At 42.2% G+C, this 21986-nt stretch overlaps 1 protein-coding gene across 3 annotated transcripts in view; it reads left to right on the top strand.

Moving 5' to 3' along the window:
• The window catches only part of gfm1 (G elongation factor, mitochondrial 1), a 101211-nt gene that overhangs the window by 44518 nt on the left and 34707 nt on the right, over nt 1-21986 (top strand). For all 3 annotated transcript variants that reach the window (XM_070883584.1, XM_070883585.1, XM_070883586.1), the window contains exons 10-13: nt 1728-1829; nt 3375-3431; nt 6209-6346; nt 17706-17788. In XM_070883584.1, coding sequence (XP_070739685.1) covers nt 1728-1829; nt 3375-3431; nt 6209-6346; nt 17706-17788 — 380 coding nt within the window. The remainder of the gene's footprint in view (nt 1-1727; nt 1830-3374; nt 3432-6208; nt 6347-17705; nt 17789-21986) is intronic.

The following is a 21986-nucleotide window of genomic DNA, read 5'->3' as shown; positions in this document are numbered from 1 at the left end:
TTTTAGGCAGATCTTTTTGCATCCATAGTCTGTCCAACCATCCATATCAGTAATTTTGTGATAGAAACATTTCTAAATACAATGTAAGCATGCCAGAAATTGGGATCTGTTGTTCAGAAAGATGGCTAAAACTTTGAGCCCAATCCTGGCCATGATTTGCATCAATTTTTTTGGAGTAAGTTTTTTCTGGCCTAAGGTTAAAAAATGCCATTTTCCCCAAGTCAGTTAGATACAATTTTTTTTTGGTCCGTTTTTTTTTCAAAAGGAGCTGTTCCCAGACACTTATGCCAGTTTTGGCCATTTATGCCACTTTGGTCAGCAAAAACTTACTCCAAATCCACTTAAGTCAGCGTATGTGGCCAGCTCTGAAAAACCTTGAGGGCAGTGAAGAAAAAGCAGCGGCACGTTCGGCAGACATTATGGCAGGGATAGGGGAGGGAAGGGAACTGGAGAGGACCTCAACAACCAAGCACCAAACATTGCAAGGAAAAGCTCAAACAATTAAAATACTAATAAAAATGAAATAAATCCGACCGTAGAAATGCGAGCTGCTTGCCACGGTGGTGGGGGGGGGGTGTTAGCCAGAGGACTTTCTCTCGCCCCCTCCAAAACTCTCCTCCTCCCCAACCGCCGCCCCCCTCCCCCCTCAAATCAAAAGTCTCAAGCACAGCCACTAAATAAAAAATAAAAGCGAAGTCCTGCCTGCCCGGGAACTCAGCAGGCTGGACAGTTGGTGCGGGAGTCCACTTGGCCGGGGATAGGGTGCAGTGAGATAGGGCGTCCCTTCTGCCTAGGATAGGGGCTGCGAGCATCGGGTCCTGCTCACAGCCCACAGGACGCGCTGGGAGGGCAGAAGCATGTGCGCAGCTCTCTCTGAGCATGTGCACAGGTGCCGGCAGTGCTTTCTGCGCTGGCCTGTTGCTTCGCCCCCCCTTCAGTCTCCACGCCATGCCACGCCACGACTCCGAAGAGCGGCCAGGATTTGGCCCCTTTTTTCTGGCGCCCTTTCCAGTGCGCAAAGTCTGCGCGCTTCAGATTAGTATGCCGAAAAAACGGCTTGGGCAAAGTTAGGCCCTTTGTGTGGAGTTTGATCTTGGGGTGTAACTTGATGAAGTTGTGATTTTTTTTTTTAAAGTAGGGACTTCCTGACAGTACATTATATTTGTCTGTAATGCTCGCCATCCATCTTATAACCATGTGCCAAATTAAATTATGATGCATGGTTCATTCCTGTACTGGGAAACTGAAGTAAGGCCAATTGAACTTCATATCTTCAGTACAGTACATGCAAGTATTGCTATTTGATCATGTTTACTGAATGAAAGCAAAGATAAGGATGATACAATTCACCCATTAAAGGTAGTTGGACCTTATTTCTGCAGACAATTGATAACATTTTAAAACTCTCATGGGTGATTGATTGAATGAGAAGAACCTTGACAAAGCTAAAGCAAGATAGAACTGCTTCATTTTTGTCACAAGCGATACCTCCAACAATGCAGCATTCTCTCAGTGAAATATTAGCTGAAATTTTATGCTTACACCCATGGTGGGACTTGAACCCACAACCTTTTAAACTGAGCCAAAATTTGAGTCATAGAAAAATTGCGATTTAAAATGGATGGATCGGCATGACATTTAGCTTTATTTTAGGGGAATAAGGTGATCGGTGATTAAGAAACTATTTCAACTTGCGTGGAAAATGTTACCTTTTTTGTCTTCCATAGGATGTTGATGAAGTTTTTGCTGGTGATATTTGTGCTTTGTTTGGCATTGATTGTGCCAGTGGTGATACATTTACTGCAAAAACAAGCAGCACTTTTTCAATGGTAAGAAAGATGCATTTAACAAAATCTTAAAAGTATTTACAATTTCTCCAACAGTAATAAAAAGACTTCCCCTTTCCCAAGAAAGGCCAACTTATTTTTGAAACTTAATTTCAACCAAGCAACATGTAAAATTTAAGTGTCCAGACACATGACAATGTGGGTGTACGAGTCTGCTATCTGATCAAGCACCTCTCATGGATTTCTCTGTGACTGGATCTTTACTACACACTGGAGCCCTATTGGCTGACATGGATCGGTACCTAACGATAATTCCAAATGGGAATGAATGGCACACTGAGGTTGTCTCATTAAACATGGACACCACATTAGCCTGTGTACAATCTACCTCTCTATTACCCAGTGACTCCCTCATAATAATTGTCTGCCTCACAGATCTCCTCCCTAGTTTCTTTCACCATCCTTCCTTGGTGATTTATTTGTTTTGAGTTCTTTCAGTTTGTCACTTCATTCATATTGATTTTACATTTGGGGAGGATATGTTGCTCATGTCTTCTTCCTCTGCGAATACTTAAAGTAATAGTTCACTTATTTTCTGTTTTACACTATCCTCAGTTTCGACCCTGTTTGCATCATTTATGGTTCTCACATTTTCTCTGACTTTTTATTGTTGTAGCATTGAAAGAATTCTTCACTGTTTATGCTTCTAGAATTCACGCATATACATCTTATTGTAGATTGCCTTCCTTTCATGTCTGCCAGAGTTTCCTTTTGCCTCGTATTTCTGTGTCAGGGTTTCTGTGGCCACACCCACCTGTTTGATGGACTTCTGCCTACGATCTACCTCATCAGGGATCTGGCTTTCTTCTTGTACCTTCCCCTACCTGTCTAGTTTAAATGATTTTCAGTTGCTGCCTCAATGTTCCTCAAGTGTCTTTTGTTCCTACACGTTTCTTCCTGTACCAGTCCTTTTTACTCTGAAATTATTCCTAGTTTTTAAAAAAAAGTAGCATTGTTGTTTGTTGAATCAGCAAGTTGCAGTCCATCAATTCTGTTTCAGTTAAAAGCTTCATTTGGGGAAATTGGTAATAATTTATGTTGCAGAAACTGTTAATTTATAATCTTTTAGCATCAAACAAATCATACACATTTAATTGAAGTTTATAGTTGTACCTTTCTTCTGCTAACATGTAACAATCACCAGATAGGAAAACTGCTCACATTGTAAGGTAATACAATCTGGCAACGAAGAAAATATATTTATTTCTCGTCTCCTCACAGTGAAATGCAACAAGATTATTTTGATTGGCGGGAGAACCTGGTACTATATTACAAATTGCACTTTATATTCATCTGATCTTGAAAAATGTATGATGTTAGGAAGGGCTTCACCAACTATCTGGGAGGCAACCTAAGTTTGATACTTTTAAATCATAGTATTTGAAATGTTTGCTCTTATGGAGAATGCAATAAAATAGTTAAAAGATTCAGTGCAACAATGTGTTAAAATAACATGAACATATAAGAATATAATATGTGAAATAGTATATATTGATGCTAATTGTTCTGCTTTTAAATACAATACAGGAATCTATTCATGTCCCTGAACCTGTGATATCAGTAGCAATAAAACCTGTCAACAAGGTATGTGTATCTGGATTCCACCTCCTGACATGTATTTTTCTCCTTCTTGTGTTCATTCCTATGAAGTTATATTTTGACCAATGAGGCAGGCAACACCGCTGTTTCCAGGCCTTTTCCAGTGTTACTGTTGAGCTCATTGTTAGAAATGCATAAGTGTGCAAAATTTAAAAGCTTTTCATTTATTTATCATACCAGGTGCAGCGTCGAGAATCCGGAGTTCCGGAATGTTCCGGACCGATCGGTGGCAGGGTCGTCCGGAATCCGTAAAATGTTCTGGAATCCGGACCCGATGACTCTGCCGATCTCGGGGCCCCGCTGCTGCCCAAACTCTCGCCTCGCCGTCGCTCGCTCGCTTCAGTGCCGCTGCCTTTACCTCGGAGCCTCCTTGCCGGCCCGGCGGGGCCTGCCCACCTGTCCGAACACTTCCTTGGTGGGGCCCATCCGACGGCAATGTCCTCGGCATGGCCGGATAGCCTGAACAGCTCCTCGGCGGGAATTACCCTGCCCTTTTCTAACATTCCGAAATCCGGAAATACCCAAACCTGGGCTCGGGTGTTTCCGGATTCGTGACGTCAGAAAACAAATTGAAAGTCTGGAAAAGCACGGTATCTGGAACGGCCTCTGTCCCAAGGGTTCCGGATTTTAGGCGCTGCACATGCATCACCACTCTGAAACTTCTCAAAATGCTTCACGTGATGAATTACCTTTGAAGTCTTGCCATTCCTTATATGTAAAGTGCTTTGAGTGAGCCAGTGCGTCACACCCTCCATCACCATGATGTACACTGCAGTGGCCAAAATATTCCACAATTTGATTGAAATACTAAAATTGGGGAGAAAGAAATTATGCTATTTAGATTTTGTACTGTTTGTGGTGGTTTTTATGCAATACCCTTTGGCATAGATGCTTTTAAAGTTCTGTTCAACCTATTCTTTACCTGCGTCTTGAACTATGCCATAAAAGACTTGGAGTTTGGGGTCTACCTGAAATATCAATTAGATGGTTCAATCCTAGAGGCACTCTTTGTTGACGACTGCGCCCTTATGGCACACAAGGAGAGTGACCTACAATTCATACTCAGCAAATTTGCTGAGGCAACAGAATTGTTTGGCCTAACCATCAGCCTTAATAAAACCGAGGTTCTCGATCAGCTGCCCCTGGCACCACAGCACCTGCTCCCACAGTCTTCATCGGCAGTATACAACTAAAGTCAGTTGACAGTTTCAAGTACCTTGGCAGCACCATATCAAGTGATGGGTCCTTGGACAAGGAGATTGATGCAAGGATCTGTAAAGCCAGCCAGGCACTTGGTCGCTTGCGCACTAAGGTGTTGAGTCACCACCACATCCGACTGTCAACTAAACTGTTGGTGTATAGAGCAGTCGTTCTCTCATCTCTCCTTTATGGATGTGAGACCTGGACACCCTACAGGCGTCACATCAAAAAGTTGGAAGCTTTCCACATGCGCAGTCTCAGATCTATACTCCACATACGCTGGCAAGACCGGGTGTCAAACTTTGAGGTCCTGGAGAGAGCACAATCAACTAGCATCGAGGTGATGATCATGTGAGCCCAGTTCCGGTGGGCTGGACATGTCATCCGCATGGATGAGTCAAGGATCCCTCGTCAGCTTCTTCACGGCGAGCTCTGTGAAGGTCAAAGACACCAGGGGCGCCCCTGCAAGTGCTACAAAGATTGCATCAAGACTAACCTCCAGTACTGTGGCATCCGACTAAAGGACCTCGAGAATACAGCAGCTAATAAAATCCAGTGGCGAACCCTCACAAGGACTGCCTGCCAGACCTTCGAAGAAAGCCGATGTCAATGCCTGCGGGACACTAGAGATAGACGACAACAGGTGGCAGTACTGGCAGCATCAGGCACATCGAACTTCCCTTGTCCGACGTGTAAGAGACTATGTGCATCCAGAATTGGCCTATACAGCCACTTGAAGACACATGCCATTGATGATTAGCACATCAATGTCTTTGTTGGATACGACAGACTACCAAGACCCTTTGGCATAGATTGGGAAATTCAGGTTTAAATCTCTGCCTCCCATAATTTTTGCATTCTGATTCTAAATGAAAGGTGAGAGGTTCTTACCTCAACAGGGTGCCTTTGTCTCAAAGGAGAAGGGGCATACTTTAAATTGGGAGTCAGAGAAGTGGGCAGGAATAAATAATAATATACAGAATCGACTCAAATTAATAGTCATCTGAAGAACTTGAAGGCAAATACAGTTGCTAAAATAATTTGAAATTAGCTATAATGTAAAAAAAAATAGGAAAATAAGATGTGAATTACGGCCTGTTTTCTCGAGTGAGATGGTAATGATTTAAGATTTAAGTTGAAGTACTGTAGCAATATATTTACTTTGGATTTTACCTTTATTTGTTGGAAACACATACCCGTTGTGATTAAAAAATATATATATATGTTTCAAATATGATTAAAAATATATACTTGTTTCAAATGTTGGAGTCATCCCAAAGGTAATTTTTATCAGAAAAGAGGATTGTAATTAAGCAATGGACATTGTTAATAAATGGTATTTCATGATTTCATGATTTTTAAGAAATTAAATAAAATTCATAGATAGCTTCCTAGGTTTGCAGACACAAATCTCACTACAAATCTCATGAAATAGAAATCATTCATTTCCAAATGTAGTAGCTATGTTGAGATTATAAATGTATTGTTTTGACGGAATGAAAATATTTTTCCATGCAAGATGTTAAGAACAGCACTTTAAAGTGTACTATATTCTGTTTCAGAATGATTTGGATAAATTTTCCAAAGGAATTGGCAGATTTACACGAGAGGATCCCACTTTTAGGATTACTTATGACCCTGAGAGCAGAGAGACAATTGTATCCGGAATGGGAGAATTACACCTAGAAATTTATGCACAGGTATTTAACCTACTGTATCTTACTTTTATTTTCATGATTTGAATTTTGGTGAAGTATTTAGCAAACATTAGGTTTCAATAGGTATGCATTTCAAGTACCTTTCAGATTGAGCACACATGTTTATTCTGTCATTTGAATAGTGATGTCAATACAGGATTCATTGAATTAAAGTGATATGTTGAGAGAAAGCTCCATACTCAATCTATATTTAATGCACAAAACTCTCAATAACCCATTGTACATCTTTGACAAACTATTTCATTTTTTTAATTTAAAAATAGCTACCAGTTTAAGTACAATTACAAAATATTGGGCATTGCTTTCTCTCTCTCCCATTCTGCCCCAACCTCCTTGTTGCTGCAGCACCAGTTAAGTAGAAACATAAACCGTCCATAATCACTGCATGTGTAATATAAATTCCTATACATGTTTTTTAAGGTGTTATATTGGAATATTAATGGTTGCTCTGTAAAATCCACTGATTGGGCCCAAGTTTCCACATGATTTGCGCCTGATTTTTAGGAGCAACTGGTGGAGAACGGACTATCTTAGAAATCGCAATTCTCCACATTTTTTTTTCTGCAGTTCTCGTCAGGTAGAACAATTCTACTTTGGAACAGAATTTTTTCTTCAAAAGGGGGCGTGTCCGGCCACTGACGCCTAATTTCAAAGTTTCCACAATGAAAATGTACTTCAAACTAAAGTAGAATGGAGCAAGTGAAGATTTTTGTAGAACTGAAAAAACCTGTTCTACACATTACAAAATCAGGCGCAGGTTACAAATCAGGCGTCCAGAACGAGTTTGGGGGGCGGGGGGGAGGAGGGAAGTCATTAAATTCTACAATAAATCCTTATTTATACTTATACAAATATTATACAAATAAATCCAACCTGAATAAACATTTATAAGCAAAGAAAAGATTAAATAAACCATCTTCCTACCTGTGTGAAAGTGCTTCAGCCAGGAAGAATGGTGCAGCAAGCGTCACAAAACGAGGCAGCCGTTACCGAACGCGGGGGAGGGAGGGAGCCGACTGAACGCGGGGGGGGGGGGGGGGGGAGAGGGGGGAAGGGAGCCGACCGAATGCGGGGGTGGGGAGGGAAGGGAGCCGACCGAACGCAGGAGGGAGGGAGCCGACCGAACGCCGGCGGGAGGGAGGGAGCCGACTGAACGCGGTGGGGGGGGGAAGGGAGCCGACCGAACGCGGGGGGGGGGGGGGGGAAGGGAGCCGTTCCAGACGGCTGGCGGAAAAGAGAGAAGGCTGCAGGAAGCCTCAGAAATTGAGGAGCCATTTCCCGACGGCAAAAGGGGGAGGTCGTCGGGAAACGGCTGCCTCAACTTTCTGAGGCTTCCTGCACCCTTCTCACTGCTACAAGAAGCCTCAGTGCTGATGTGCTGATGGTAATGTACTTTTATTAAAAAATGTTCAAAAACTAAACAGCTACAAAGAACTACAAAAATGGCCGCGTGCCAATGTTTCCTTCACACTGAGCATGCGCGAACACTCCAACGCGCACGTGCAGCGTTGCCGGCAGGAAAAAAACTAATTTAAATAGTACCCGCCCCCTCCCACTTACAAAATCGGCGCAAGTGTAGGCTCCGCCCCCCCTGGGCGCCACGCCAAGCAGACAAGGAGCTGCAAAGCACTCCAGAATCGCTCGTTTTATTTCCGCCGCCGTTTTAGGCGCGAAAAACGGGCGTCCAGCTCGGAGGGGCGCCCGTTTTTTATCGTGTGGAAACTTGGGCCCTATATATTACACCTTCCTATAGATTTTTATAGTATGCAATATACGGTGCGATTTATGCACTGGTATGATTTATCTTGCCACCAACCTGCCTAGTGTGAAACAAGGCAGTGCAACCTTCATACTTGTAAAACCATATAATGGAATTTATATTAGCTTTTCTGCAGTTATGCTAAGTTGATTTTATGCACTGGAAAATGACCATTTTTACATTGGCTAAGTATGCTTCATTTAACTTCAAGTTATATTGGGTTTGGCAAAATTAAGATCATTGGTGAAGTGAAATTTCCTTTAGTTTCTGTGATGGGGTTTTCTTGAACAGATGTGAATCTGTTGAATACCTACATGGCAGTTTTTAAAACAAAGGCTGAAACTTCCTGCATTTTTTATCAAAAGCATTTTGTGATTTTAGTACTGCCCTGAAATTTAACACCACTTTTTTATACTGATTCACAGATGTGTTTCAAGTCCAGCTTTATATTCTTGCCTTGATTTTGTTTTCTTTCACCTATTAAATGCAGTTGTTTTGAATCTATAAGGGAATAGGCCTGAGTTAGTCACTGCTGTGTCCCTTTAATACTGACAGCAACAAATTACATTTGTATAGTGCCGACTGTTCCAACACATTTCAATGCAGGAGAGATGGATTAAACAGTAGAAAATTTAGGAGAGTTGGCTGAAAACGCAGTCAAAAATATAGATTTGAAGGTGTTTTTTTCAAAGGCAAGGAGGGAAGTGGCAAGGCTAAGAGTTTTAGGGTGGGGCCAAAATAGCTAAAAGCTCTGACAACAAATGAGGATTCTTGGGAGCAAAACAGGAGCCCGGGGTTGAAGGACTGTAGGATGTAGAGCTGAAGTTTGTAGAGATAAAGTGGAGAGATGTGTAAACAATGACTGGGATTTTGAATTTGGTGTGTTGAGAGTCAAGAGGCCAGTGGAGGTCAGCAGTGATGGATGAGTGAGGCCCAGTGAAGTACAGGACATGTGTAACGGAGTTTTGGACAAGTTGGAGTTTGTACAGGGAGGACCTAAGGAGATGGCAAGGTAAGGAGAGCAGGATCAGGGTTCCAGCAGTGGAGGCAGTGAGATTGAAGCAAAGGCAAGCAATTTTGCTGTTAGGAAATTTGGGTCTGTTTCAGGTTCATCAGGAGTGGACACTTCCCTAAGCAGTCCTCTTGTCTTACCTTTAGAATTGCTTCCACCCCATCAAATATCTAATACACATACAACATCCTGCATCCGGAATGCCAAAAACCTAAAATTTTTGCAGTGGCTAAGATGGCGACATTGAGCAGCAAGAGACGAGGAAACCGGTAAAAAAACGCAGCGTCGGGGGCCACGGGTGGAGAGAATCGACAGACGGTGAGAAGCGGAGGAGCAGTGAGTAGCGACAGGCGGCAAGGAGCAGCGGGAATCGGCGGGCGGTGAGGAGCGAAGGAACAGCGAGAATCAGCGGCGGCGAGGAGCGCCAACAGCGAGGTCCGAAATCTAGCAAAATCCGAAAACCGGCACGGACTTGATCCCGAGGTTGCAGGATTTCAGACGTTGTACCTGTAGTATGATCGGAGATCCTGAAAGCGTAACAATAGTGCGCCTTGTGATCTGAACTGAATATCGTATCTTTTGCATGTTCCTCCAATCTTTCAGTGGGCGAACTAAAAACATTTAAGTGAGGCAAGGCCGGATATAAATAGTTGAGCTGTTTTAGCGACAGCGAATGAACATATGGAGCGAGGATTATAATTAAAACTTACCTCTCAACTTCAAACTCCCCTTCAGCTATAATCAGCTGTGCTGCCTTGGGCTGGGTTAATGGGATGACTCGTACTTTAATCGGTCTAAGCTGGGCGCCCGTTTTTCGCGCCGAAAACGGCGCCTGAAAAAAAACGCGCTATTCCCGAGCACTTTGCAGCTCGATGTCTGCTTGGCGCGGCGCCCAGGGGGCGGAGTCTACCACTCGCGCCGATTTTGTAAGTAGGAGGGGGCAGGTACCATTTAAATTAGTTTTTTTCGTGCCGGCAACCCTGCGCGTGCGTCTTGGAGCGTTCGCGCACGCGCAGCGTGAAGGAAACATTGGCACTCGGCCATTTTAAAAAGTGCTGCAGAAAAAGTGAAAATTTGTTTATTGAACCCTTGCAAAGGCTTGTATTTAAATTTTCTTGATATTTCTGTGTGTGAGGGTGAGGGAGTGCATTCTGTAATTAAAGATAGACTGTGATAAACGGGACACATGCACTTGTTTGAGACTATTCAAATTCTTTGTAGCTGTTCAATGTTCAACATTTTTTAATAAAACCACATTGCCCTTCCATGATCAGCACTGAGGCTTCTTGCAGCTTTCTCCCCCTGCCGTCGGTCGGGCCCGTCGGGAACGGCTGCCTGAACTTCTGAGGCTTCCTGCAGCCTTCTCACTGCCTCCCCCCCCCCCCCTGCCGTCAGTCGGGCCCGTTGGGAACGGCTGCCTGAACTTCTGAGGCTTCCTGCAGCTTTCTCACTGCCTCCCCCCCTGCCGTTGGGAAACCGCTGCCTGAAAGGCCTGCCTGAAGCACTTTCACACAGGTAGGAAGATGGTTTATTTAATCTTTTCTTTGCTTATAAATTTTTATTCAGGTTGGATTTATTTGTATAATATTTGTATAAGTATAACTAAGGATTTATTGTAGAATGTAATGACTTCCCTTCCCCCCCACCTCGTTCCGGACGCCTAATTTGTAACCTGCGCCTGATTTTTTAATGTGTAGACAAGGTTTTTTCAAGTCTACAAAAATCTTCACTTGCTCCATTCTAAGTTAGTTTGGAGTACGTTTTCACTGTGGAAACTTTCAAATCAGGCGTCAGTGGCTGGACACGCCCCCTTTTGAAAAAAAAATTCTGTTCCAAAGTGAAACTGTTCTACCTGACGAGAACTGCAGAAAACTTAAATGTGGAGAATTCTGATTTCTAAGATACTCCGTTCTCCACCAGTTGCTCCTAAAAATCAGGAGCAAATCATGTGGAAACTTGGGGCCATTGAAACTAACCAAGGTGTACACTTGCTTGGTCAGCACTAGTCCTCCAATAAACTACCTAGGCTTTTCTCAGACCATCCCAACTAATTGACTGACTAGAAAATTGTTTATCTTTTATATTTTTGTTAATTCTGACCACAGGAAGTGGATGGGCTGTTCATCTGATGACTTCTGTGTTCAGTGATTCTCCAGTCGGCCTGTTCATAAAACTAGCTATTTCCCTACCAAAAGTGAATTCCTACTAGACTACCTTGGCAACCATCCTTTCAGTAATAGGTATGGATGGTCGTTGGAATGCCTAAACTAACTTCAGTTGTCTAAAATATTCTGCTTCAGATCCTTTATCTTAATCCTACTCTACATTTCCTAGCTCTGCTATTTTGTGAATTTGACCCCTTGAGAGTTGTTTGTAATAAAAAGTGACATTCTTCATATAAATCATACCAGGATACTTTCTGTAGTAAATCGTCAATAGTCCCAGAATGTGACATTTGCCATGGTGAAAGTATGCTGGCTTGATGATTGATAGTATATGGGGTTTGAAGCTCTGCTCAAGTACAACACAGGCCATGCACTGTCTGGTTTAGCCTGTGTTAACAGCTTTGGAGAGGAATAGAATTAGGATCAAGTGTAGGAGCCAAATAAGATATCTTGAATTTTCCTAGTGTTCAACTGGAGGAAGCTCTGGCTCATTTGTGACTTGATGCAGCCCGGCAGTCTGTGGCAACATAGAGGTAATTGTGGAATCGAGAGTGATGGTGGATAGTTAGTGCTGGGTGTGTTCATAGGTATGGACACTGACTGCTTTTCTGCGGATAATGTTTCCAAGCTACAGCAGGTAAATGAGGAAAAAGCAGGAACCTAGGGAATCTCGAATTTTTAATGTGACCATGGGATGGGCAGAGAGCTGTTGCTAGAAATATGGCTGCTCTATTGGAACAAGTAGGAATGAACCAGTTTCAGGGATGCCCCCGCCCCCTAAAGGTAGATTACAAATGATACGGTGGAGAAAAATGCAATTATCAATTGCACTGAATGCTGCTGAACATTTGAGGAAGGATAGCAGTCACAGTGGATGCCACCAGTGACTGATTGATTAATGCTGATCTGCAACGGGCAGGGCAGAAACAAGATTATGCGGATTCAAACAAGGAACATTGGGAGCGGGCAAAGAGGTGGCTAGCAACAATACGTTCAAGGATCGTCGAGGGGAAAAAAAAACCTGACACATTTGAAAACCTGATTCTTTAATTGGGAAGGCTGCTGTCCAAGTTTTATAGAGGATCTTAATTTAAAATGGGACAGCGTGGTCACCTGCATGATTCATTTAGTGACACATACAAATGAAAAGCCCCAGTTTGTTTCTGAATCTATGCTGAGTTAGCTGATCTTGGCCAAAGTGACAGTAGGGGTGTTGCTGTGCTCCTGGGCTAGTGAAAGGAAACATTCGCCACTGTTCCTGCTCCAAATCACTATTCCTTGCTGGAAAATGCACCTGTGGGCATCAGGTGAGGACAAGATCAGGCTTAGCTGTAATGTTGCCCATCGAGAAATAGCATGCCAACAATAACATTCTCTGCTCACTGATAAAGAATGGGCAATCATGGGTGAGTTGCTGAAGATAGATCCACACATCAGCAGTATTCAGAAGAGGAGGAAAGGAATAAATTGGCCAAAAAAAGAACTGTTTAGAATTTCTGATATTTCTGCCTGATGGCCCAGTTTCGGTGAGTTGATATTCATCGAACACATTTTGCTGTAATTCAACAAAATAATTGCCAACTTTTGACGAGCAGAAAATATCTTGAAGGGGAAACCTAGTTTTTGTTGACCATTGAAAGGCATTTGCAGGATATATAAAAAGGACTTGAGAGGACTTTTGATTAATTAGGTAATTTGTTAATCAGTATACAGTGAGCTGAAGTTAGGGTTGGCTGCTGTGACTTCTGCTTGCCCAGTTGTATAGGTTTCAAATGAATGTTATTTATCTGTGGAATCAGAAATTTAAATACAAAGTAATCCATTTGGCCTGTCGTGCCTGTGCTGATAGATTTCATCCCCCCCCCCCCCAAAAAAAAACTATTTTTTGTAATCCTGTTTCCCCAATACTTCTAACATTTCCTTTTCCAAGTGTTTAGCTGTGGAATCCTAGAAGCAAACACATACAAGTTAATATCCTGCATTTGTTAAAGGATTGCTGTTCAAGGGTTACTTTGTATTTCTTGCACCTTAGCTATTGTATCGTTAAAATAAAAGCTAAGTTGCTAAAATAAATTCAATTAAGCAAAGTTGCCGGTGTCAGAAACTGGTGATATGAGTTCTGAAACGAGGGTTTGAGCATTTTAGTATCTTGGATACAAAATACTTTAGTAAAGGAATGTGAAATATTTTTATTGCCATTATCTATATTGTGATATTGGTGCAACTGAGGACTTAGTTTGGGATGTATGAGTCAGCCTATTCCTGCAATAGAGTAGTTTTTAAATGGTAAGAATTTGGGAAATACTGGTGTTCAGAGGAACCTGGATATCCTTGTACACAAGTCACTGAAAGTTAACATGCAGGTACAGCAAGCAATTAAGATAGCAAATGGTATGTTGGCCTTTATTACAAGAGAATTTGAGTATGAAAGTAAAGATCAGCCATGATATTGAATGGCAGAGCTGGCTCGAGGGGCCAAATGGTCTACTCCTCCTATTTCTTATGTTCTTATTAAAGATGTCTTATTGCACCTGGAGTATTTTGTACAGTTTTGATCTCCTTACCTAAGTAAGGATATACTTGCCATAGAGGGAGTGCAACAAAGGTTCACCAGACTGATTCCTGGGATGGAGAGGGGGAGGGGGAGGTGGGGGGGGGGTTGTCCTATGAGGAGAGACTGAGCAGACTAGGCCTGTATTCTCTAGAATTTAGAAGAATGAGAGGTGATTTCATTGAAACGTACAAAATTCTTTCAGGGTATGACAGGACAGATGCAGGGAGGATGTTTCCTCTAGCTGGAACCAGGGGTCACAGCCTCAGAATAAGGAGTCAGCCATTTCAGACTGAGATGAGGAGAGGCTTCTTCACTCAGAGGATGGTGAATCTTTGGAATTCTCTACCCCAGAGGGCTGTGGAGGCTCAGTCTCTGAGTATATTCAAGATAGAGATCGATAGATTTTTGAATATTAAGGGAATCAAAGGATATGGGGCAGTGCAGGAAAGTGGAGTTGAGGTAGAAGATTAGCCATGATCTAATTGAATGGTGGAGCAGGTTCGAGGGGCCGAATGGCTTACTCCTGCTCCCAGTTCTTATGTTCTAACATTGTGCAACTTGGTAACAACTATAGATGTAATGCATTTGAACATCAAGTAAATTATTGCCATAAATAGATCAGGAGCAGACAGCAAAATGCTGAAAATGGCAGATAAGGAGAAGCTGGAACTGGCTATTTAGTCTACCCAGCTCATTTATTCAGCTCACTCTTATGACTGACAGAAACCAATTTTACCTTCTTCGTTACCGAATGCTAGGTCCATATTTTTCCACTCCACTTATTCTGAATCCTTCCCATTTCATTGTTAAATATTTCAACTGAGTGTGCATGCAATGCAAAACATTATTCTTTACAGCAAAACTTGATTTTGGTGAACATATAGAGTGTGTTTCCACTTGTGGGGAAGAGCTAAACTAGATGTCATCAATATAAGTTAGTCACCAAGAAATCAAATCGGGAATTCAAAGAAACTTCTTTACCCAGAGAGTGGGGAGAATGTGGAACTCGCTACCACAATGAGTGGTTGAGACAAATAGTATAGATACATTTAAGGGGAAGCTAGATAAGCATATGAGGGAGAAGGAAATAGACGGTTATCCTGATAGTTAAATGAGGAAGCATGGGAGGAGGCTTGAGTGGAGTATAAAAGCCAGCATGAAGTGGTTGGGCTGAATGGCCTGTTTTTGTGCTGTAAATTCTATGCAACTTGAGTTTACCAAAGTGCAAGATTGTATATATTGATACAGAAGTTGGCTGGGCATGTCATTTGACATTGCACATTCACAAGGTCTTGTTTTAAAATGTGTACATCATTTGGTGAATAGTATTTATCAATTTGAAGTGAGTCAAGGTGGGAATGCAACAATTCTACTTTTGGCAATATAGCCCCTAGTTTGGTCAATTCTGTTCCAGGAATAGCCGGCTGCTCACAACGCATGAGATGACTGCCGAATTTTGCAACGTCGGTTTATTTTATTTGAAGAATTAGCAAGCTCCCAGCATAGTTCTATCCTTGTACAGACAGCAATCAAATGGATGATGCTCAAAATCCAGCCAATGTGTAGGAAATTGCAACTCATCTAGGTCTGGATGTCGGACAAGCAGGCTGACAATAGAGGCATGGGGAAGGGTCGAGAAATGTGGTGGAGATGTAGTGTTGGGTGTCATCAGTGTATATGTGGAACCTGACGCCATGTACGTAATGAGTGAGCTACAATTATACTTGCCCTCGAGAGCTCCTTTTCCAAATCGAGGAGTGCCTATTTGCTGCAAATGCAAATGCTGCTGGATCATGGCAATTACTTAAAAAAAAAATTAGAAATAACAGTTTTGCAATCAGACCTAAGCAGTGTGAAGACCCATGGAAGTACTGGACAGACAAAACTCCAAACATTATTATGGTTAGGCTATTTAATAATAACCAATAACAATGGGTACAAGTCAACGACTGCAGCAACACTTCACCTCCCACTGCACACCCTTCTGGATTTTGCTGTATCGGCCCAAGTTCCTCCTCTCCTCCTTCAGGGTTGGGACGAACCCCAATTCCACCTTTCCAAGGGATCATTACAACAAATGTTAAAGCACAACTAAAAATCCACATAAAACAGTATGATAAGTTGAAGAAAATCTTCCAAACCATGAAAAACAGTTAGTTTGTAAACGTCTTCTTGTGCAGGCTTAGGCTATTCGCTATCCACTGCTATCGGTGCCAATGAGGAAGCTGCAAAATCCATCAGGGGCACATTTACATTTTTTTTAAAACCTGTGTTGAGGTTTGTGCAGGCCATTGAAATTGCCTCTCAATCCCAGCAATTTTTTTCTCCACAAAATAAGGCTCCCGTAAATTGGCCACACTAGTCTATGTGGCTGGTTTCGTGAACCGCGCTCCTGACCACCAAGATTCAGGGCTACCAGCGGGGTGTTGTAAAATTGACTTAAGTGTCATGATTGAGCACTCCCAAGTTGGTCATAGAGTAGCCAAATGAAAAATGAAGCTCCTTCAAGTTTTTTCAACGCTATGCCTCAGCCCCAATTTCAGAAGTACTCAATGCACCAACATGGACAAATTCCAAAGTCATCATTATAACCTGTCTGAGACTTATTTGTGCTGTGGGCAGGTTTGTCCTGTATACTAAGGCCTCATGGGAATTTTGTTGAAACTGCCCAAACTCGTTTCATCTAGGACTCCTATGGGCAGCAATGAAAGCAGATTTTCTTTCTATCAGTACTGGAGTGCAACAAGCACAAAAGCTGAACTGTTTTTTTTAATTAAATGTCATCTCTCAGTTGAGCAGTAACAGCTGAGTTGATAACAAAAATCACATCCAAGCTGTTTTATGAAGAGCCTTTGTTCCGTCCAAGCATGAGCGAGCTCTCCTATTCGAGCAGACCTAAGCTGAGCAAAGAAGCTGGTTAAAGCTTAAGCTGTTGCCGTAGTGATATAGTTGGCTTTGTAGTGCCCAAGGTGGCAACTGAATACTGGGGCACAACAGTCTTTGCAACAAGACATGATTTTTTTTGTGAAAATAGTTGTTTAAAACTCCAAAACTAATAAAACAATGTATTTGTGTTTTGGTAGTATCTTTTTCTCCAAATCTACCTTTTTGCACCAGAACTTCTCAATTGCAAGTCATAAATTTGCAACTATAACACTGCAATGCTTCACCTGAGTGTAAATTTATGTTTGTTTTGTATTGATTTGTTTATGGTAATTCCATTACTTCATCTTTGGAAGATGCCAGTAATAAGTACATTTGGTGCACTTATTACGTTATCATCTCTCTCTTACAAATTTTCATTGGCATTAATTGACTCGTGTAAAGAGGAATCTTGACTAGCTGCTACAATGTGCTGAATGGCCAGTTTGCTGTCACTAATTCTTGTTAGTCAGCATGTCTCTGAAACATAAATTTTTAATTCTGATTGTCAATGAAAAGCATCTATTTGTTTTGCAAACCAGTACCAGACAAGTTTGCTGTTGATTTGTTGTGAGCACAAATCCGCTCATACTGGTTGAGAAAATTAGCAGAGATTAATGAATCTTGGCTGTACACATCTGTGTGTAAAATATTTTATAAGCTGCTTTTATACCAGCATTGTTTTCATTTATATTCCAAAAGAGCAGCATCTCATGAGCCTTGAAAAATTGAGCTGGCGAGTCTGCTTCCAGGATAAATGAACTGATTGGAGTAGTGTTACTAGGAATCAACTTTTGAACACTGATGTCTCAGAATCAGAACTAAAACAGGGCCAGTATAAAAGTGACTGTAGAGTGTGGGCCCCGTGTAATACCTTGAAATAAGTCATAGATGGTGTTTAATTATTTTATCTCTTGTTCAATATTTAGAGACTAGAGAGAGAATACAATTGTCCCTGTGTAATGGGAAAACCTAAAGTTGCCTTCAGAGAAACCATCTCTACATATGTTCCGTAAGTAAAGTTTCATAACTATCAATTTACTAGACTTATTTTTCAGTAACCACACAGCAATTTAAGCTGTACAGGTACAAATCTGGCAACTTCGGGACCGAGACCGTGCCGATTTTCTGATTTTTCCGGATTTTGGACAAGAAAATCAAGAGCATATGTGTTTAAGGAAGGATATAGTTGCATTGGAGGCTGTTCAGAGAAGGTTCATTAGGTTGATTCTGGAGATGAGGGGGTTGACTTATGAAGATAGGTTGAGTAGGTTGGGCCTATACTTATTGAAGTTCAGAAGAATGAGGGGGGATCTTATCGAAACATATAAGATAATGAGAGGGCTCGACAAGGTGGATGCAGAGAGGATATTTCCACTCATAGGGGAAACTAAAACTAGGGAACACAGTTTCAGAATAAGGGGTCGCCATTTAAAACTGAGATGAGGAGGAATTTCTTCTCCGAGGGTTGTAAATCTATGGCATTCTCTGCCCCAGAGAGCTGTGGAGGCTGGGTCATTGACTATATTTAAGGTGGAGACAGACAGATTTTTGAGCAATAAGGGAGTACAGGGTTCAAAAGGCAAGCCTGAAAGCTCTGTGCCTCAATGCGAGGAGTATTCGGAATAAGGTGGACGAATTAACTGTGCAGATAGCAGTTAACGGATACGATGTGGTTGGCATCACGGAGACATGGCTCCAAGGTGACCAAGGCTGGGAACTCAACATCCAAGGATATTCAACATTTAGGAAAGATAGACAGAAAGGAAAAGGAGGCGGGGTGGTGTAGCTGGTTAAAGAAGAAATTAATGCAATTGTAAGGAAAGACATTAGCTTGGATGATGTGGAATCGGTATGGGTGGAGCTACGGAATACCAAAGGGCAAAAAACGCTAGTGGGAGTTGTGTACAAACCTCCAAACAGTAGTAGTGATGAGGGCATCAAACAGGAAATTAGAGATGCATGCAATAAAGGTGCAGCAGTTATCATAGGTGACTTTAATATGCATATAGATTGGGCTAACCAAACTGGAAACAATACGGTGGAGCAGGATTTCCTGGAGTGCATAAGGGATGGTTTTCAAGACCAATATGTCGAGGAACCAACTAGGGGGGAGGCCATCTTAGACTGGGTGTTGTGTAATGAGCGAGGATTAATTAACAATCTCGTTGTGCGAGGCCCCTTGGGGAAGAGTGACCATAATATGGTAGAATTCTACATTAGGATGGAGAAGGAAACAGTTAATTCAGAGACCATGGTCCAGAATTTAAAGAAGGGTAACTTTGAAGGTATGAGGCGTGAATTGGCTAGGATAGATTGGCGAATGATACTTAAGGGCTTGACAGTGGATGGGCAATGGCAGACATTTAGAGACCGCATGGATGAACTACAACAATTGTACATCCGTGTCTGACATAAAAATAAAGAAGGGAAGGTGGCTCAACCGTGGCTATCAAGGGAAATCAGGGATAATATTAAAACCAAGGAATTGGCACACAAATTGGCCAGAAATAGCAGCGAACCAGGGGACTGGGAGAAATTTAGAACTCAGCAGAGGAGGACAAAGCGTTTGATTAGGGCAGGGAAAATAGAGTACGAGAGGAAGCTTGCAGGGAACATTAAAATGGACTGCAAAAGCTTCTATAGATATGTAAAGAGAAAAAGGTTAGTAAAGACAAACGTAGGTCCCCTGCAGTCAGAATCAGGGGAAGTCATAACTGAGAACAAAGAAATGGCAGACCAATTGAACAAGTACTTTGGTTCGGTATTCACTAAGGAGGACACAAACAACCTTCCAGATATAAAAGGGGTCAGAGGGTCTAGTCAGAAGGAGGAACTGAGGGAAATCCTTATTAGTCGGGAAATTGTGTTGGGGAAATTGATAGGATTGAAGGCCGATAAATCCCAAGGGCCTGATGGACTGCATCCCAGAGTACTTAAGGAGGTGGCCTTGGAAATAGCGGATGCAGTGACAGTCATTTTCCAACATTCCATAGACTCTGGATCAGTTCCTATGGAGTGGAGGGTAGCCAATGTAACCCCACTTTTTAAAAAAGGAGAGAGAGAGAAAACAGGGAATTATAGACCAGTCAGCCTGACATCGGTAGTGGGTAAAATGATGGAATCAATTTATTAAGGATGTCAAAGCAGCGCATTTGGAAAGAGGTGACATGATAGGTCCAAGTCAGCATGGATTTGTGAAAGGGAAATCATGCTTGACAAATCTTCTGGAATTTTTTGAGGATGTTTCCCGTAGAGTGGACAAGGGAAAACCAGTTGATGTGGTGTATTTGGACTTTCAGAAGGCTTCGATAATGTCCCACATAAGAGATTGATGTGCAAAGTTAAAGCACATGGGATTGGGGGTAGTGTGCTGACGTGGATTGAGAACTGGTTGGCAGACAGGAAGCAAAGAGTAGGAGTAAATGGGTACTTTTCAGAATGGCAGGCAGTGACTAGTGGGGTACCGCAAGGTTCTGTGCTGGGGCCCCAGCTGTTTACATTGTACATTAATGATTGAGACGAGGGGATTAAATGTAGTATCTCCAAATTTGCGGATGACACTAAGTTGGGTGGCAGTGTGAGCTGCGAGGAGGATGCTATGAGGCTGCAGAGTGACTTGGATAGGTTAGGTGAGTGGGCAAATGCATGGCAGATGAAGTATAATGTGGATAAATGTGAGGTTGTCCACTTTTGTTGTAAAAACAGAGAGACAGACTATTATCTGAATGGTGACAGATTAGAAAAAGGGGAGGTGCAACGAGACCTGGGTGTCATGGTACATCAGTCATCAATAATTCCGGATTTTATTTTACTGATTATCAAATGAGATTTTCTCAAAAATGTCAGGTTTTTGGACAGCTGCATTTGAGACGTTGTACCTGTATTACATTTTTGTAATAACTGAAGATCGCGATTTGATTTCCACATTTTGCTTGAGTTCACATTTAGTGCTTAACATTTTTACGTGAAGTCCTTTTTATTGAGAGAAATTTTACATTTTATTAACCAAATCTTCCCTAACCTTCATGTGGCACTTAACAGTTAGGAAGCAGGAACAGGAGTGTAAACCATTCAGCCCTGAGAACCCACTCTGCCATTCAATGAGTCATTGCTGATGATATCATAACTCCATCCACCTATATCCCTTAATACCCATGCAAGCAGAAAATCTCTGATTTGAAATTATTAATTTAGCTAGCATCTATTGCTTTTTTAGGAGAGCTCGCCACACTTCTGCCACCCTTACAAACAGTGACGGACAGGTAAAGACCATCTGGTCCATCAAGCCTATCCCACATAATTGCGACACCTTGTATATCACAACATATCCACTCCACCCCACCCGAAACCATGTGATCTCCTGGGAGAGACAAAAAACACTCAAAATCCAGGCCAATTTGGGCGGGGGGTGGGGTGACTCTGGGAAATTCCTCTCCAACCTACTTAGGTGATCAAAACTAGTCCAGGGGATCACTCTAGCTAATAAATTCCCTGCAGTACCTACCTTCTGTAAAAGGTGATCTCTGCCGCAGGCAGAAACAAATCCAGCTTTCGCTTGAAGGAATTCAGCGAGTCTGCATCCACCACATGAAATGGCAGCTTGTTCCAGGGGTCCACTATTCTCTGGGAAAAGAACCACCTCCTGATGTCTAACCTAGATCTAGCTCTATACAATTTAAATTTGTGACCCCTGGTCCTGCCTAACCTATTTAATTGAAATAAACTCAGCTGGAACACCGTCTATTCCCTTCATTATCTTATAAACTTCAATCAGATACCTCCCCTAAGTCCACGCTGTTCTAAGGTATAGAGTCCCAACTCCTTAGCCTATCTTGATAACAAAGCTGCTTAAGACTTGGAATTAGTCTAGTGGCCCTCTTCTGCACCCTTTCCAGAGCCTCAGTATCACCCACCATGTGTGGAGACCAAGTGCGACCTGACTACGGTCTTGTACAAGGACAAAACAGTTTGCCTCGTCTTGTACTCAATTGTCCTATGGATACAGCCCAACACCCTATTTGCTCTCGCTATCGTTGCATGGCATTGCTCGTGCACCTTTTAAGGATGTATGCACTAGAATGCCCAAATCTCTCTATCTCCACCATCTTTAATGCCTTTCCCTGGAGGGTGTATGAATGAATTTGCCCTGCTCACTGCACTTTTCTAAGTTATTCATAATTTTCCAGTCTTGAGCCCAATCTCCAAAC

Source organism: Pristiophorus japonicus, chromosome 6 (genome assembly GCF_044704955.1).
Source record: "Pristiophorus japonicus isolate sPriJap1 chromosome 6, sPriJap1.hap1, whole genome shotgun sequence".
NCBI classification, from domain to species: domain Eukaryota; kingdom Metazoa; phylum Chordata; class Chondrichthyes; family Pristiophoridae; genus Pristiophorus; species Pristiophorus japonicus.
This window is presented reverse-complemented; position numbering and strand designations above follow the sequence as displayed.